Source organism: Lonchura striata, chromosome 2 (genome assembly GCF_050655825.1).
Source record: "Lonchura striata isolate lonStrDom1 chromosome 2, ASM5065582v1, whole genome shotgun sequence".
Lineage (NCBI taxonomy): Eukaryota > Metazoa > Chordata > Aves > Passeriformes > Estrildidae > Lonchura > Lonchura striata.
The window spans coordinates 7,819,474-7,839,238 of record NC_140704.1 but is presented as its reverse complement, the minus strand read 5'-3'; the positions used below and the strand labels follow the sequence as shown (position 1 = coordinate 7,839,238).

The 19,765-nt window shown below is 39.7% G+C and overlaps 1 protein-coding gene across 6 annotated transcripts in view; it reads right to left on the bottom strand.

Annotated features, from left to right (window-relative positions):
- Positions 1-19,765, bottom strand: part of DPP6 (dipeptidyl peptidase like 6) — a 548,806-nt gene that overhangs the window by 74,290 nt on the left and 454,751 nt on the right. For all 6 annotated transcript variants that reach the window (XM_031503790.3, XM_031503789.3, XM_021543891.4 and 3 more), the window contains exon 8: positions 7,588-7,708. In XM_031503790.3, coding sequence (XP_031359650.1) covers positions 7,588-7,708 — 121 coding nt within the window. The remainder of the gene's footprint in view (positions 1-7,587; positions 7,709-19,765) is intronic.

Sequence of the window (19,765 nt, the reverse complement as noted above, 5' to 3'; positions counted from 1 at the left end):
ATGCAGTGAACCAGATCACCTAAATACATTTTCTGTGTTTTATATTATCAAAGCACAGAAATTATCCTATGGAGGAAAACCATGGCTTTTAAATTTGACTGGATTTTAAAATAGTCTCTAACATGCCACTATTTTCTGAGAATAATAGTGTTTTAAGATATTTCTTCTGAAACCCTGAAAGTGGACATAAAGCATGAATATTACAGCAAGACCCTCTCATTCAGCATCCTGGTGCAGATCCAGGGCATCACAATTATCTCCAGGAGTTATTCCAGACTTCAACTTAGCGTGGCATAGGTCAAAATCTGTTCTGCAATATCTAAAGTGCTGGTACACTAATTAGTTATTAAAAATACCAGCATAATCAGAAAATGAGGACACAGCTCTCCAATAGGCCATTTAACCTAAGGCCACTGTAATAAAATTGGTGCAGAGAAACAGAACTTGTGTGCAAGCAGAAAACCACAACAGCTCTGCTATACAACTCACAATGCACCATTTTTTTTTGAAATATTTGAGTCCAGTGATACAACACCTATTTTGTGACACCCACCAGGCCTTCAGGGCAAACAAAAACAACTTCACCCACTGAACACCTCTTAAGGCACTGGCAGCTGTTGGCTGCTCTGCAACATCAGGATGAACAGCTGGTTTCCTTCCACTGCCCCAAGCAGACCACTGACCACAGTAAATAATGTTCTCTTTTCCTTCCCAAAGACATCCTGAAGCCTGAATGATGGGGATCCAGAAATGAGAGGATGACAGGTGTTGGTTTTGGCTGGCATACTCCTTCCAAACCACCTTCTGCAGAAAGGGAAGGTTAAGGACTGGGCTAGAGCTGGCAGGGTTCCTCATGGTGTGGTGCTGGATTTTGAAGCTGGTCCAGGTAAGAGCACATTTTAAATTTTTCAGGAGCTTGCTGATTTCTAGGCAGGCATTCACAATGTGCACTGTAAATGGTTCAATTTTTCCTGACCTTTGCCAGCTGAGCAGGGCCAGAAGCCTATTCCTGGTGATGCAATCTGGAATGGGAGTTTCCTTGGGACAGGAAAAACTCCAGCAAAGCCAGGAGGTGATGGAACTTCTACAGAACCTTTCATGACATCATCTGGTGAAATTTAAGACTCTCTTTTCCTCTGCTTTAACATGCATAAGGCCAAATAATGGTGCATAGAGTTCATCTTCCTTGCAATGGGATTTTATATGGTAGAAATATCCACTTTGAACAAATGGCTGAGGTCAAGATCTGCTCTTCATCCTTTGAATACTACTAAACTGGGCAGATTTTATATAAATCAGATTTGCTATAAATCAGTGTGCACATAATGGTGCACAAAAATCTAGTCACCTTCAATAGGCAGCTAAATAATGGCTAACTGAGACTTGAATGGCCCCAAGTGCTGCACAGCAGCTGCATGAACTCAATGGGCAGCACTGAATGATGTCCAAAAGCAAAGCACAGGAAAACTTCCTATTTTATTATGGGGACAATGTCATCAAAGCACCATACTGCTTTTGCTACCTCATCTGAGCAAGCACACAAATAAGGGAACAAATTTCACGCAGCTTCCCCCAAAACCCCTGAAAAATACCAACACATCCTTGACAGTAAACTAATGGTTTTTAGACTTGCATTTCTGGCACTATCTGGTGTCATTTCCCAGTCCCATATGTTTTCCAAACTCCCTTTACCCCATGGCAGCTGTGTAAAACTGAAAATTTACCCATGTTCACGGAATATTTTCTTTATGACTGAAAACATGGAAGTTCTTAAAATAAAATCTAGATTCCCTGTCCCAATGATTCTTCACATATCTTGTAAAAATAGAATAATTTGTAGTTCCATTAAGGCTGGCTTCTTTCACTGTCTGCAGCAATGACTTTTGTATGGCAAGAGATTTATTTATTGAGAATATCTTAAAAAATGCAGGGATGAGTCAGTCTAATTCTTCATCTCATTTTCCCCAAGCAGGTTTTGGAGCTTCTAATTACTGGGAAAGGTTAGCCCTGCCTGTGAAATATGAGGATATGTCATCTCCTTCTCTGGTGGCACTAAACAGGAACTTTAGGACATACTTGCTTTCAGGCTAATTATGAATGTTCCTTTTCACATTCAGGCATAATTTGATCATCAAAGTTCCTGCTTCCATGAAGAAGTTCAGCATTCTCATGTTATACAATAAAAAAATTGAGCACACAGACGAATTAGGTAAGGCACTGCTTCAGCAGACTTACTGAGTGGTTTCCCAGTACTAAGATCACTTCCAGAGTCCCAGAATTAATATTTCTAAATGTAAGAAATATGCCTACTTCACTTCCTTGAAATGCTATAGGCATAAAAGATACTGCTCAAAATAACTGATATTTGATTTGGCAGCTCCTGCCAGGCACTGCACTTCCGAGACCAGTCATACATGTTCTAAATTTACCCCCTGATATTTTTTGTGAGATGCTGATTAAATTATGGAAAAGATTTTTCTTTATTACTGTGTTCTCTTTCCTCTCTTTATGAAGTGTACAAAAGGAACAGAAGCACTATTAGCATGAATCAGCCAGCGGCTTTGGATGTGTAGTTCCCATAAGCTCAGAGAGAGTTTCAGGGAAATACATGTGAGGGGAAATTGGGAGCCTTTCCTAGATCTTGCAGCAAAAAAAAAATCTGCAGTTTCATTGTCTTAATGACGATGGCATCCTGGCCTCTCCCACCAGGTGTCACTGCGAAGTCACACAAGAGGATCTGTTGGTGATCACACAAAACGCAGACAAAAATGAAGATTAATAAGGCATAGGAGTCATCTCTGAAAAAGAGGCTTTTTTCCCCTCCTCCTCCTGGTTCCTAGCCAAAAGGGAAACACAGAACAGCACTGTGTGTTAAGCTCAACAAAGCAGAGCATCAGCTTTAAAGGATGACTGTGTAAAGCTCATACTACTCTGGAGATTTAAATGTGTCTTGTGGGAGTTGGGGCTGGGGCTTGGATGCCAGGAGTGGTTCCCTCTTGATGTCTGAGGATGAGGAGGTGTGCAGATGAGACATCCCAACCATGGTGTCAGGACAAAGTCTGGAATGGAGATTCTCAATTTGAGAATATCTTGAGATTTAAAGACTTCCGAATTTAGAGACTACCTCTGATCCTCTGACAGTGGCACGAGATAAGAGAGTAACTCACATGCAATTCTTACTTTTTAAACTCACTCCTTACTTTTTAGCTCACATGCTATTCCTAGCAAAGTCCCTAATAGCCACAGGTATGTCCCACATGGCAAGATGCAAAATTGTTCCTTTGTTCTCCTTGTTTCTACTGTAATATCTGAGGACACGTGCAGCAAACTCCTCATGTCACCCTTTATGCATGCCATAGGACCATCTATAGGTGAAAATCCTTCCTTCCCCTCCCAGCAGTGACAGAAGCACACACCACTGTGTCACATCCTTGATTTCCAAGCATGCACTTAGAGCACAACACCAGAAGTTATCCAGCTTTATCTGTGAACACAGTTTGCTCAAGAAGACCACACCAGGACTTTCTAGCAGTGCAGCCCAGAGCAGGTCCCTGTCCTGCTGCAGGGACCCTGACTTACCCTGCTGGGCTGCTCCTGGTCCAGCAGCAACATGCCAGGATGGAGGGAAGTCCTCCTGTCCCATTCCCCAGGATTCAGCACCACATAATCCCAAAATCAACAAATTTCCAAACTGCAGCACAGGGACATCTCAACCTTCTTTTGTCACTTAACAGAATCATGGGGGTGACCTCCACCAGAGTGCCTTGCTGCCACCCTTCCTCACAACAGCTGAACAGACTTTCCAAGTGCTTGGTAGCAAATTAAGACACTTTAATTACACCATGACAGAATTAACTTCTGTGGAAGAGTGCTCTAAAAAAAGCATATAAATGAAATTAATTTTACCTGCAATTTACTTTTTAAATGCACGTTATTTTTAAGATATTACTACTTATATACAGAACATATAAATACTCTTCTCTTATTGCTTTGGAAGTCCTTTTTGCTACGCCAGCACTTGCTTTAAAATTATCTCTAAGACTTATCATTGCTAAAATATATTCTCAAACCAACAATGATCATACAGCAAACTGAAATAAAAACCACTCTTTGCTGCTGCTATGCATTTAAATGTGTAGCTGATTTCAGTGGCAGAACTTTAAACTCTGTTTTATAGGATATCACTCGATTTTAGTACAAGCATTTATCAGGCACAACTCTGAAATGTTAAGTTAGACTATGAAAACATTGTCAATGCTTATTTTAGTAATAAACCCCATGCTTAATCTATGCTTTCATGTTACAGTAATCTATGTATCAATCTATAACCTTCCAGCTAAATGCACTAAGTAGATTAAGCTCTGATTGATTTGAAATGTTTTTCACTATATTATCAAAAGTCTACAGATCAGCATAAATACCTCGAAGAAATTTTTTCTCCTTTGGCAGATTTACAAAAGCAGAGCTTAACTTGAATTGCAATGAACTCCTGAATTTTTCTGGGGCAAAAAGCCTGTCAAATTTACTCTCGATCTGCCTTGCTTGTGGACTCAGGGAAAACCTGTGATTAATAGTGCAGCACATCTATTGTGTCGTGACAAGAGTGATGACATTGTGAAGACAAGTGTCCCCCGGGGTGTGCCGTGCATGTGGGGTGTCAGGAGTCACCCCAAAGGGTGGCACTGCTGGGGTGCCATCTGCAGAACCCGCTGTGCAAACAGCTCTCACAGAGGGGAGGGGGGATTGCTGCTAGTGTGCTCTTGCTATGTAGATAAAACTCGTTAAAACTCATCTTCCTCAAATAGAAAACACCGAGTTTTATTTTCTGTGCTGCATTTAGGCAAAGTGAGAAGCAGGTTGTGAGGTGTCACAGAAACCCAGCGGGCACCACGAGGAGGCTCATGATGCCAGGGGTCACAGAACTTCAGCAACAAAAAGAGCATGGAAGGGAAGAGGAGTGTGCTGAACTCTCTGTGATCCTGATTCTCGCAGCTCCTCTGCAGACTGTCTGCTGGAGCTGGCTGCACAGATGGAGGGAGATTTCTGCATATGCTCAGCTCTCATCCTGGTAGCTCGCTGAGGCGGCAGCAGTGCAAACAAACACGGGCCTGAGCATCCCACCCAGCTCGGCTGGGAGGTGGGGAAGGAACAGCTACAAACCACAGCAGGAATGGGTGAAGAACAAAAGTGGTCTTGAGGTGGCACAGTTCAGTCTTTGCCAAATTTTCAAGCGTTTCCAGTCAGGTAAGTCTGGATTTAAGATGTGGTCCAAGTTTATCCCACTGAAGAGGTGGCATCCAAGAAAAGGAAAGACTTTGGAAAAACAAAGGTGGTGATGTGTTGGCAGAGTATCCCAAGTTAAAGCTCACTGGCAACCATAACTCGATTCTCTTGGATCCCACTGGGGAGGTGTCTCTCATTTCTCAGTTGTCCTTATCCATTTATCCCCATGGAATATCCAGCTTCTTCTGGATCCTGCTCCATCCATCCATCCATGCTGGTGTCTGAGCACTGCAGACCGAAAACCACCATGGCCCCACAGCTTGTTCAAGCACAAGTCCTCAGTCCCAACACTAGTTCCAGGTTTCCCTCCATGAGGATTGTACAAGTGAAGACAAGAGAAGGAGCTCAGCTCACACAGCTCAGCTCTGGATTTGATTTGGGTTTCCCATTAGTTGGGACCATTTAAATCAGGTTTTCCTGTGGGACGTTCTACACCTTACTTTTGAAAAAAGAGAATTATTTAGTTCAATATAAACTGTATTAGGACATAAAGTGACATTTCCAAATCCTAATTTCTTTCGAACATAACCCCAGTGAACAACAAGTTCAACAGTCCTAATCTGCCTCATGCCTCCTCACAGGTTACAGAACCTGGCTTGGCATAACCAGACTGTACTAGATCACACATTCATTTCTTACCCTATCACATTAACATAAAGTTAACAAGAAAATTCATTATAGAGGGCAAACCTGAAAGTCAATGTCAGCCAAGAAATTGCCTGAGCAATCCTGTAATTGAATAAAAATAGGTGTCAGCAAAACAAGTGTCATCCTGAGCTTGCTGGTGTGCTCTGAGTTCATGGGCTTGACAAACTCCTCTCAGTGTGGTGCTGTGTGTGAGACTCTGCAAGGAGACCTGATGTACTAAATGATGTTTATCAGACAAATATGGGTAGTAGTAGTAGGCACATTTGACCTCCAGAGTCAAACAGCCTGTCCACAACTTCACCAGCAAATTAATGATTAAAGTGGAGGAAAATTAGCATTTTGTAACTCCTTAGCCACTTCTCTGGTTACAAAGTGCTTGCACAGCACAAGGAGGACATTTGCAAATATGCTGTATTACAGTAGAAACACGTATTTAAATATGAAAAATAATAAACCCCTATCAGATTTTTCCACTGATGTGTTTGATGAGTTTGCACACTGATTTATGGGATCAGCATCTTTAGGAGGGGCAAACAAACTAATTTATTTTAATTCCCTCATTTCTGAGTCTAAGGGCCCCCACCTAGCTGTGATACAGACCAATTTAAGTAGTGACACCTATTTTTACACCAATTAACTGTTAATGGCATTTTGTAACCTAGTCTGTTATATTAAGCCTCAAGAGAATTGGGAGAAGCCAACAGGACATGGTTCATAGATAGATCTGGAAACTTTCTCTCTGTAGAAGTAAGAAAGCCTTGGGCCTATGCTGGGATCTGTAGGAGAAAGTGTGACTTTAGAGGGAAGTTGTGTCACAGGAAAGAGACACTGCCAGGTCCAAAAGCCAGGATCCCCGTGAGAAGGAACTGCTGGCAGCAGGATTAGTGAGCAGCAGAGAGAGGGATGCATGATACATACCTGTTATACATGTACAAACACATATGCATATATATCATGTGTGTTTTTTAAAATTTTTATTCTGATATATTAGTTTAAAAGCCTACAATGCCCAAAAGAACTGGGGGTGGTGAGGATCCTCTCCTAAGCTAACGAGCAGTTGAGATCACTTTTCAAGCAGCTGCTCACAGACACCGAAATGCCATTTGCCAGCTGAAAGGATCAAAGAAAACAGTGCTCCAGAGATGACCCTCCACCCTGTCAGGCCCATTTTCACAGGAAAGAAGCCAATTACTGGGGTCTGCTTTTAGAAATTTTTTTAGGTGTCAAGGTCTGGGCAGCTTCCAAGGCCCACCTAGCTCTGTGGAAAACAGCTAATCAAGTAAAATTGTTTCCTCGCTTTCTCCTTTAAGATAGAACCCCTTTCCCTCCCCACTTCTGTCCTTTTCTGCCAGTGATTTGAAAACAGGCATGTCCATGAGTGATTGAAGGTGCCATTAAATAATGAAGCACTTCTGTTCATTAAAGCCCAGTGATTTATTACCTTTGGACTAAGGGAAAGAAAACAGCCTGAAAACAGAATTCTTACACCATTTCACATCATTTCCAGTCCAGCATATCAGGCAACTGTTAGAATAGCAGGTTTTCAGCTCTGTGATCCAGAAATGCACTGCTGGATGTCTAATCCCAGCAAGGCCTGTGATTCTAGAGTGTAACTTAAACTCATAACTAACTGCTGGCCTAAATGTTGTGTCCTACCTTCATACAGCCAGTCGCTGAGGCCATTGAAAATAACACCTTCCTTTCCTGTGGAGACCACTCGGATGGCTTGTTTCCCCACATGGGCACAGTAATAGATGTTATTCTCAAAGATAAATATCTGATTTGAAGGGAAAAAAAAAAAAAAAAGAAAAAAGAGAACAGCATTAAGCAGTGGCTCCAGCATAAAATGTTGCATTTTGCTTTTACAATAATTGGCAGTAGAAAATCACATATCACAGTTTTATGGCATCTTTTGTAAAAAAAAAAAGGATTTCCACAGCTTGCTTCCAGTGCCATCAGCTAAGCGAAAGATGCTAATTTACAACAAACTGAAGCCTTGGTGCTTTGATATAAGCTTTATTTCTCTCACTCCTGTCTTCATTTCAGAAACTGAATGGTTCAGTTAGAGGGCATGAGATAAAGAGTTCCATTGCTTAGGTTTTGAGAGTTGTTAGAGCTATTGCTGTGAAATACTTCTGTGAATCAGGCTCTTTATTCATGTGTTTAAATGCTGATCAGGAAGTTATTTAGCCAGCCAATAATAAAAATATTGTTCCATGGCATCAGTCTTTATCATGTGCTTAAGTTGCTCTGTGTTCCTCTGTCATCGATAGCACAATTCCTGTTCCCTCACCCCAAAGTGAAACACATCTTGCTGTAAGTGTGATAGTAAAAGGGTTTTAAAATCATGGGGATTTGGGGGTTAGAAGGAAAATTAAGCTTAGTAGGCCCTGGGAAAATACCCTGGGAAAGTGTAGACCTTGTACTTGCTAGAACTGCACCTGTGTAGCTAGTATATGAAAAATTATATAATTGTTGGATGTGATGATTGTTTAGTAATTAAATATAATTACTGTTTAATCATAAGAATAATAATGAGAAACTGTGGTCAGGGGCTTGAGAAAGATCACGAGAAACTCATGCTTGAATAAAGTCAATGTATGCAATAGAATATAAGTTTAGTAATTAATACGTAAGTTATATAACGATAGAATATAAAATACGTTCAGCTTAAGTATGTAAGTTATATAAGGATAGAATATAAAACACGTTCAGCTCAAAAACCATGTCAGAGTCAGATTTGGGTCTGGACCCCTGATTCCCAGAGCTCTCAATAAAAGCACCTGCATATAATCATATCCTGTGGTTATGTGTGTTCCTGAACGCTGACAAGTAGAGCGACAGAATCACAGAATCACTTGGTTGTAAAACACCCTTGAAGTCTTTAGGGTTCCTTCCAACCCAAACCATTCTATGATTCTAAAAGCACTGAGTTAACCCAGCACTGCCAGGCCCATCACTAAAGCACATTCCCCACTGCCACATCTACACATCTTTTAAATACCCCCAGAGGTGGTGACTCCACCACTGCCACGGGCAGCCTGTTCCAGTGCTTGACAACCCTTTCTGTGAAGGAATTGCTCCTAGAATCCATCCTAAACCTCCCTGGCACAACTTGAGGCCATTTTCTCTTGTCTCACCATTTGCTCCTTGGGAAAAGAGACGGATCTCCCTTTGCTACACCCTCCTTTCAGGTAATTGTGGAGAGTGACGAGGTCCCCTGATGCCTCATGTTTTAGCTTTTATATTTTTTAGATTCTGTACTGCTTCAGTCTGAGCATTGTATTAGGGAATGGTAAACTCTCCTCACAGAGCAGGAAGACAAAACAATTCCTTCTTTAGTAGGGGACCAAGGACAAATGATCCAAATTTCAGGCCCTGGAGCAGAAACAATGTGAGCTGAAGAGAGAAAAACAAGCAGGATGGCATTGGATATTGACTAATTGAAGGTAGATACGCTTTTGAGAATATAGAGGAGTTAAAAGTAGAATTTTTAGGAAAACTTGCTTTTTTTTAGTTTTGATTAGTGTGTAGTGTAAGACCTTTGGTTAGGTGGCTGCGTGGGTGAGGGGAAGGCTTGATTGAGGTAGGCTTAAGGGTGGAGGGGGCTGGAACTTTTTGTAAATAGAAGGGTAGAAAAATTTACGATTTTTTTGGTTTTTGTTTTTTTTTAGAGTTTTTTTTTTTTTGAGAAAGTGAAAGAAATAGTAGTAATTTTGTTAGCAGTATTTTGCAGAGAAGGAGAAGAGTGGTGGGGGGGCTGTAAGGTGTTTAGTTATTTGTGGCAGCTGGAGCTTGGGCAGAGAGCTATATGCTTTATATCTATGCTTTAGAATGCTTTAGAATGCTTTAGAAGGTTTTCATTTTAAAATTTATGGTTTTTTTCCTTTCTTATTTTCTTTTATAGTAGTATAGTAGTAGTAGCTTAATAAAGTCTTTTCCCTTATTATTAAACTTAAACCTACTTTTACTCTATTCTCAATCACATTTCACAATATTCAATTAAAAAATTACATTTTCATAAAAGCACTAACATTGTGCCAATATCAAACCATAACATTTTTGCTCCCCATCCCTATCTTTAACAGACTCTTAAACCCTATTAAAACTGAAAAGATGTACTGAACAGGGAATCAGTAAGCTATTTAGACTGAAATGTAAACTGTTAACAAAATTTAGTAGACATTCATAGATGGGTTTTCTACACTGGAAGATATTGGAATAAATGTTATGTATTTTTACCATGATACTAGAAAGCAATTTCTCACATTATGAAAAGAGAGAATTGGGAAAAATATTTGCTTTCATCTTCTGTTTCACATTCTATTACAGTATATACTTGACCAAAAGATGAGCTGGAAAGATGTTAGAAGAAAGTATAGATCTTAATTTAATTCTGGCAGGAGTTATAGGAGGTTTGCCTAAAGGTAAAAATTATTACTGAAACTGTAGCTTGCTCTTCTTCCTTTTAAACTAGGAAGAGCTGCATTCGATGAATAGATTTGGAAAGTAAAAAATACATTGTGGAAGATATTACATTCTCTTTCCTACCTTGAATTTTAGTAAACAGAGCAGCCAGATAAGGTATTCCAAGTAAAGAATTTTATGTATTAGCTAATCTGCATATGGGGAGGTTGTTGAAGTTTAAATGTGCATAAAAATTGTGAAGACTTAGCAGAATAAGATACTCAGGGTTCAAATAAATCCAAATCTCTGTGTCTGAGTACTAAATGTGCTAAGGGGTGCTTGGGTAAGAGCTCTTCTATGACAGGCACACAATCAAGTGGATTTATTCAAGTGATGCAACCCTTCCCTTGCCCACATTCTTCCAGCAAAATAAGGTTTGCAATATTTTGTACTATATTCAATGTTTTATGAGTTTACAGGAAAAATAAAGAAGGTGGATTGACAACCTGTTCCCACTCTTCCCTTTTTAAAGTATTGCAATGTTTCCATCTTCACTGTTTGATTTTTCAAAGCTTCATTGCACTCATCAGGCTGTGTGAGGTATCTGGTAGCTGCAGTGGAAAAATAATAAAGTGCTCTGACTTCAAACTGCCTCTCATATAATTCAGAGCCAAACTGCAGCACCTCATGGAGATTTGAAAATTATCCTCCTAACTACAGTGCCTTATACCCTAAAAATGTCAACCATAATCAAGATAAAAGATAATTGAAGCAGCACAAGGAAGATTTCTGTGTAATGTATCTTATAAATTAAGAAAAAGCTTTTGGACTTCTGTTATTCATCAAGAAAGAAATGTCTTTGGATTACCTCACATCTCATGGTAGAAACAGATTTGAAGTTGTTGTGAAATCCCTGTGTAAGAATTGTTACTGTTTTGGTTTCATGGCATCAGAGCAGTGCTTTCTATCAAATGATCAATCCTGTCAGCTAATTAGAGGATAAGAAATTTCAGTAAAGAAAAATAGTAAAAATATGTACAGACATCACTTTTACATAACTTTATGCCAGCTTTGCATAGCACTCCTAGAAAAATTTAAAATGATGACAGAAGGGATCAAGTTCACTTTTATGCCTTTCTGTACAGGAGATAAAGAGCAGAGTCCAAATTTCTGGTGTCTTTTCTTTTGGTGTGCATATTTGAGCAAGACTTTAACCCACACATTCTTTTAATACATGTGCCTTAAAATCCAATACTGAACACAACTACTGGCATGGAAAACCAAGCTGTGCTAAGCCAGAAAGATCCCTGTGCTGAATACCATGTCCTTTTCATCATGACACATTCAGCACAGAGGAAAGAGAAAATATTCTGAAAGAGGTAAGAAGAATGGAAACATCCATACATAGGCTGAAGAAAAAGAAATTGCTAACGCTACAGAAAAAACCAAGCAAGATAATAAGTTCTACAAGATGATGGACAGACACAGAATAAAAAGAAAAATGTATTTTCACCATTTTATTTCTCAAAAACAACAGGCAAACCAATGAAACCTAAATTTTTTTCCTAATGAAATCAGAATTAACATATGGAACTTCCTGCCATTGGTTCTAGCAGAAGACCTCTCTTTCTGCTGGATGTTTTAACAGATGCCCTCAAGATTAAACACTTAACAAAAATAACTGCAACATCTGAGGGGATTAAGATAAAGTTTGGGGTTTTTCAAATGCATTCACTTAATCCCAGGATAATAAAAATCAATGGATTTTGTTCTTGGTTTTGTGGGGCTCAGTATGTGACTTTCAGCTGTAACCCCTTTAGCCTCAGGTATCAGCACACCACTAACTCCTGTGGTCTGGCAAGAAATCTCTGCCTGTTTGCAACTGGTGTTAGAATTGAAAACCCCAAACCATCTGACATCCTTGCACCACACAACTGAAATCGCAGAAAAAAAATTATGAGGCTGATTGGATCACAAGCCTGAGACAGGAAGAAAAGTCAAAGCTTAAGTATCCAGTAAGATAAATTTATACAGTAGGGCAAATATTTGATCTAACAACAAATTGAACTTAATTCACTTCAAACATGCAAGAGCCTTAATGACACTGATTGAGTTAAGGATTTATTTAAAATGCTTTTGCAACTGCTAAGGGATTCTAAAATAATACTCTCCACCAAACTGACCCAGAGTGGCATTCAGCAATTATGCTGCATTAATTAAAATATTGTTACTTTTAAACTGATCTTTTCAGGAATATAATGAAAATCACCTCCTTAAGACTTAAAAAGTCACAGTGACCAACTATTTTGAGTAGTGAACACCTCCATTTACAGTTGGTCAACCTACCTTCCTTTCAGCCAAAGAGCTGTGTGAAATTCCTACTTTTCCATAGATAAAAAGAGAATTTATGTGCACTAATCTGCATTTTTACTGCTCCTGTTTATTTTCCAGCTGTAGAGTGGCATTCCAAGTACCCCAAAATTTCTAACGTATAACTTGACAACGGAATGACCTGCATCACTCAAATTTCTCATAAAGTTAATGCCTGGATGCTTTTTACTTTAAGTTATTAGCACATTAGAAGTGTAAATGTTTCCTACACCTTAAAGGCAGCTTTCCACACTGCAAAGTGAGCCCACAGGATTTGTCTGTGAGAGAACAGATAACATGGAAAGGTTGGCACTGTGGCATGGAGAATTTGATAAAGAACTGGCCTTCATGTACAGCCAGGCACAAATCTTTCCTTGACACTGTGCTGGGTTTGGCTGGGCTAGAGTTAATTTTCTTCACAGTGGCTGTGTTTTGGATTTGTGCTGAGCACAGTGTTGATAATGCAGAGATATTTTTGTTATTGCTGAGCAGGGCTTACACGGAATTTTCTGTTTTTTGTGCTGCTGTCGAGGAGGCTGGGGGTTCCTGGGAAGATGGGAGGAGACACAGCCAGGACAGGGGACCCAAACTGACCCAAGGGTTATCCCAGACCACACAGCACCATGATCAATTTATAAAGTGGGGGAAGGAGAAGGAAGAGGGGAAATTTTGGAGTGATGGCGTTTGTTTTCCCAAGTCACAGGTACATCTGAGAGGGCCCTGCTCTTCTGGAGGTGGCTGAACACTGCCCAGCCATGGGAAACAGGGAATTAATTCCTGGTTTTGCTTTGCTTGTGTGCACAGCTTTTGCTTTCCCTATTAAACTGCCTTTATCTCCACCCACAAGGGCTCTGGGTTTTACTCTTCTGGTTCTACTCTTCTTATTCCACTGGAGCAATCAGCTGTGTGGGGCTTGGCTGCTGGCTGGGGTTAAACCACAAAACCCTTTAAATTCAAAATCAGTTCAATCTTCCTTTGAGGCCTAAAAAGACCAGGCACACAAAGGAAGACACAGTGAGTGGGGAAATAAACATATAAACATACTATTCTCTCTTCATCCAACATGATGTATTTCATTGTTTCCTGTTTTTAACTTTAAACCTTTATTTTTTTCTCTTTTTGCTCTTTTGTTGGAAGAGCAGTTTACATGAAAACATATTCTGAATAATAATAAAAAAGAAACAGAATAATTTAAAGACTTTTTGCACCTCTCAGAAACACTTGTATTTATTTTGCAGAATCAGTAAACAAAAAATCTATGAAAAGTTACTGACCTGCCACTGGTTAAAGCTGAGCCCATCAGGGACACTGCTAGTGCATCTGTGAAAATGTATTTATAAAAGGGTGAAAATGCTGGGTTTGTATCCATGTGAGAAGAGTGACAAAATGTGAAACAGCCTTGCAGACACCATGGTCAGTGGAGGAGTAGGAAGAGAAGGTGTATTTATTTTAATTTCTCACTCTCACAGTTCTGTTACAATTAATAGCAAATTATCAAACTGATTTCCCCAAATGGAGTCTGTTTTGTCCCAATGGCAACTGGCAAGGATCCCCCTGTCCTTAGTTCCACCCATGAGATTTTCATAGCATTTTCTCCCCCAGGCCCACTGGGAAGGGGGACTAATGGGCAACCCACCACAATAATCCCACAAGAGGATTTGAAGTCCCTTTAATCAAGGACTTTTTAAAAAACTTTTCAGCACAAGACACTTCTTCAGAACAGTCTGACTCCTGTTCATTTTCTTTTGGGTTTCAGTGATAGGAATGTTTTGTGCTGAACTGTATATTAACTATCTCCATATTTATCTGCTGTTATTCATCACATTGACCAGAAAGCCTCCGGAAAATACACAGATTAATCTTACCAATATGTTCAGGAAGTGGAAAAGTATTATGTCTTTATTTATATGCTAAGTAGCTGGCTGAGGTCTGGAACAGAGCCACAGCTTGTAAATGTGGTTTGGAAGTGTCAGATCATGGACACAAATAGATCATGATCAAACCCTTCCTGGAAACACACATACATCTCTCCACCATTTCTAGTGCTCTAATTCCATCCAAATATTTTGGAGATATCCCTTCTTAAGCTGGTTTTTTTTTTTTTTTACGCTGCCATATGAAACATGGAAGCTGAGGACTGTGAAAATGGAAAGCTGCAAAGAGAGAGATTCCCTGCTGTTTGTTTGAATTAAAACCTGGCTGTACCACCCAGAATTAGCCTGGGCCTGTCCTCATCCATGTAACATATTGAAGCAGTAACAATAATTGTGTTTTCCGTTTGTGGTACCAAGGAAGTGTTATAACCATTGTGCCAGAAAGGTCTTGGCATTTTGCAGTGACTGCTCTTAACATCAACTCCAGTAGAAAAATGTGTGATCAATTCAAAATCAGTTCTAAAGCTTGCTGCTGATTGATTATGCACTATTTAATGAATACTCTGCCAATTTCTTCTTTTGACCCTCATAAAATGCAAACTTTGATGTTCAAATAGCTGTCATTAATGTATTCTGTCATTAGTGTTTTTCCTAATGCATATGATGTGATTACACCAGCTCTTATCAGTTCTTCAGAAAGGGCAATAAAACCATAAACTGCTCCTCACCAGTGAGTTTGCATAATAAGATCTAGTATTTTAATTAGGCTTTTCTTCTTGCCATTTAAATAGCAGGTGATAAAAAAGATACAAGACAAAAAACTTAAAAATATTTTCATTCTCTCCTTCAGTTGGTTCATGTTCATAATTTAGGAAAGAGACAGATAACAATTGTGATGAAGGACTGAGATAAAGAATTTTTAAATAAACTTTTTTTCTTCCCAAAATGACAATGTCATTATTAAGACCAGTGATTACAATTAAACTTGTCCACACAATCAGAGCATTGCAGAGAATCACATCTTAATAAATAATTGACAGAAAAGGCTACAGTTGTAGTTTTTCATACCAGGATTTGTCTTTGTTTTAATTCAAAGTAAGAAGCTAACTCCTTAAGACATGAAGGATTTAGAAAACCCAGCAGTTTCTGAAGGTATGCCACAAACAGATAAAGCTTAGCTTAATTCAAATTTACCTTGCCCAGACATAGGCAAAGGTAATGTTTACACCAAGGGGAGGACTACATCTGCTTAAAATAATTCTGCAGTGGAGCTTTCTGGAAAGACAAGCTGAAAAAACCCCAGAGGACTACTGCAGCCAGAGAATACAGAAGTGAAGATTGATGCTTGTAAGAATCATGCTGATCCATGAACACATCAAAACCAATATTCATGACTCATCACTGGGGCTGGAAGACTTGAAAACATCTGATTCCAGTGGAGTAAGAGCTTAGCTGCACAGAAATCAGTGCAGTGAAAAGAAATGCAACTGTGCAAGGGAAACTACCAGAGCCACTGCAAAAGTCAAACAAAAAGTAAAATATCTGCTGCCTTCAGTGGCCTTCAGTGCATATTTGGGGAAAGGAAGTGTAGAAATCATGGTAAATCATACAAATCTCCTGATTTTAGCCACATAGCTTGGAAACTGCCAATATACCTTGCAAAATAAACATTGAAAACTTCATTTTGCTTTCATCACATGCGATCAACAAAGCGACCAAAGCGTCAGAGAGAACAAAAAAAAACATTCCTTCATGTCTTCAAAGAAAGAAACATTTCCTATCTCTGTGAACAGTGCCCAGGGCTCTAGAGCAGAGTCTTAAAGGGTCCCCAGAGAGGATGTGGCTCTCCAGGTCTGGAGGTGACTTCTCCCGGGGCTGGGGGAGTTGATCACCCTGCAGGACGTGGGGACGGCTGGAGAAAGGAAAGGAGCAGTGGGAGCACCCAGTACAGCTTTCTGGGCAGGAAGATGGAGACGTGCCCTTCTTCACCTAAATGGTAGAAGGCTCACATTCTAGTACCCTGATCCTCATGGCTCCTTAGCTTTTATCTCCTGCAGGATCAACAACACAGCCACAATAACCCAGGAGGTCTGTGGAGGGCGTTTGTCCTGACACAGGTGATGAAAGAGCTGATGGAGATGTTCTGCTGGACCTCACACTTTCAAACCAGGAGAAAACACAGGGCAAGTTGAAAGCTGGGAGCAGCTGATGCTGCACACACCATGAGGTGATGAAGTTCAGGATCACAAGAGGAAATACGGAAAAAAAAAAAAAAAAAAAAAGAATAAAGCCCTGGAATTTAGGAGAGTAGATTTTGGCCAATTCAGAAACTTGCTTGGAAGTATCCCACTTGCAGTCTTTCTTAGGAAATCAGGAGAGTTTTAAGATCTTGTGGGTTAAAATGCCTTTAGACAATCCAAAATTGTCAAAACTAATACTCAAGATAAAGTCTCACATAATGGACTATAGAAGTAATGGCAGATTTCTATGTTATAGAGACACATTCCCAAAAATTTTCCTTTTAAACTGGGTAGAGATTTTTTTTCTTCTTGATTCTCCCAGTTTAAGTCCTTCACTGCGTTAATATTCTTCTCAATTTTTCTACAAGTTTTTTTTTTATATTTTTGGCATTGCATTGTTATGCTGTGCATTTCCACTTCTATTCTGTGAGCAGGTTAGACCACAACATGCATGGATTGCAATCATTCCTAGAATCTGCCAAAGTACAGGCAAATGAAAAGTTATCACAATTCTGGAGATTTAAAATCTATGTTTCAAGAAAAACGTGCTGTCCTATTTTCTTCTTCAGGGAAGAAAAGAGGGTTTGTTTCACCTCAACAAAGAGAAAGAGCCATGTCTGCTTGTATTTCATTGCCCTGTATTCTAATGGGGTTATTTTAATTTATAACTGCCTTGTTATATAAAAGAATGTAATAGTAAATGTACCATTTAGTATGGAACTCTGCTTCTGCTTTTACGTTCTGCTTGATGGATTATCTTGTATTCTATAAACTAATATCTCTGATGGCTACGTAGGGCATGACTATAAATTAGATTATTTAATGTGAGATGATACAGTGTTCCATTTAAAATGCTTGATTGTGTTATAGAGAGAACACCTGACTAAGAAGTGCACAAAGATTATTTGTGTCAGCATAAAGAAAGTGGCAATTGGGATTTAGGATTCCTCCAGGTGCACATCTGACCTTGGACAGTGAGCTGGCCACTGCAATATTCCTCTTTAATTAGAAGCTTGGGTGTAGAAACACTCAACACCTGTTCCAGCAGGTGAGGAGGAGAGCTAACAGGATTTTCCATGAATTTCCAGAATTTTCCATGAAAATTTCTCATTTCTCTGGTAAATGGCAGCTCCTGGGGAAGCACCACAAGCCAAGGTGGGACGCTCCATGGTCCCTCGGGTGGCCCTGCTCAGTCCTGCTTGTGGCATCCCAGTGTCTGTTCCTTCACCACACTCTGAGCAGTGGCTGCTGCTGTCTGAAGGAAAAGGTCAATATTTTCACTGCAGTTTTTCAAGAACCACACTTTTCATAAGCACATATTCCAAAGGACATCCTCCACCGACCACTGATTTGTAAAATGCCAGAACACTTGTGCACAGACAAGAAGATGCTTTCACCAGTTAGATCTCTGAAAATGCCCTTAGCAAAAAAGACTGGTTCAATATCCATAAATCTAAATTGAAATGCAAGAAAATTTTGTACAGAGAGGGAATAACTTCCAGTGGTACTGACCCAGTGCTGGAGTGTTTTCCTGCTAGGAATATTGTACAGGTGAGGAAATGGTACCATATAAAGGAAGAGAATTCAGTGCTTTCCTTGTAGAAGAACAAGATGGTGAGTTCTTCTAAGCTAGCAAATCCATGGATATTTGCATTTTTTGTAAGAGCAAAAGTTCTTAAAATTTTTCTTAATGCAGACTGCTAGTGTCAGCAACATTTAATGCATCAATTCTAAGAGTCCATTTGAAAGTAGGAACCTATTGCTGTAACTTCACCAGAAAACAAAGTGACATAAAAGAAATCACAGAGGAAGTGGCAGTGTCCCACCCCCAGGGAAAATGCCTGCATCATCCTATGTGTCATATTTGGGTGTAAGGGCAATTATTTTTTGATTTATTGGTGAAACTTCTATGGCAAATAATCAATTTCATTTTGTCCTCTGAAATCTTTCACAGCGCCAAAAAGAGCAACATCTTATTTTAAATAAAATTACCTACATTTTCCTTCAGTAACATTTAATATTTATCCTAAATATTTTGCTCTTTTGCCACCTGATGAAGATGCAGCAGCAAGGATGCTGGGAGGAGAAAAGAGTGACCATTTCTCAGCAAAGAACATAACACTGGCTGTGCCAAAGCCTCCCTTTAGGGCACAAGGACCCAACACCAAGCCCAGGGGTGACAAAGGAATGACAAGGATGTGAAAAGTTAAAAATAGGACACCGCTGCCACTGCTGCCAAAGAGAGAGCATCAAAGGAATAAAACCCCAACAAAGAAAACAAAACAAGACCTAAACACAACATTTTCCCAGTAGAATTCTTTGAATAAAGTGAGGAGAGAGGGGAAAGGAGCAACCTGTCTAGGTGCTCAGTGTATATGTAATATATCTAAGTTAAATTTTCCTTAAAAAAATCATATTCTGACCCTCAATAAAAGGATGAGGAGATAGCACATTATTATGCTGAAATTCTTGCTTTTCCAAAATGCAGGGACCATGTGAAAATGTGTCTGAATATCCCTCACTATGCTTAAATAGGGTTTACATAGACTTTGAGGTTGAGGGGGAAAGGGAGACAGGGCAGAAGTGGGTTTTTTTTGCAACTAGCAAGATAAGCAAGCCAGAATAATTACACACAGGAGACCACAGCTAAGTATTGATTCAGATGTCACGGCAAAAAGAAAAGGTGAGGGAACAACAGCTTGAAAATAATGATGCAAAAATCTATCAAAGAATGGTAGAGACAAATAGACCTACAGCAATTATACACAGAGCAGTTTAAAAGCCCTGCTGGAATAGGAACAACAGCAGATGATTCAGTGCCTCCTGTGAAAATGGTCCTCTTGCCTTGATATCTGAGCAGCCCTTCTGCCTGGAACTAAGCTGGCATGACAGGCACAAATTCAGGCAGGGAAAAAACTCCTAATTAGAGGAGTCACTCAAGTT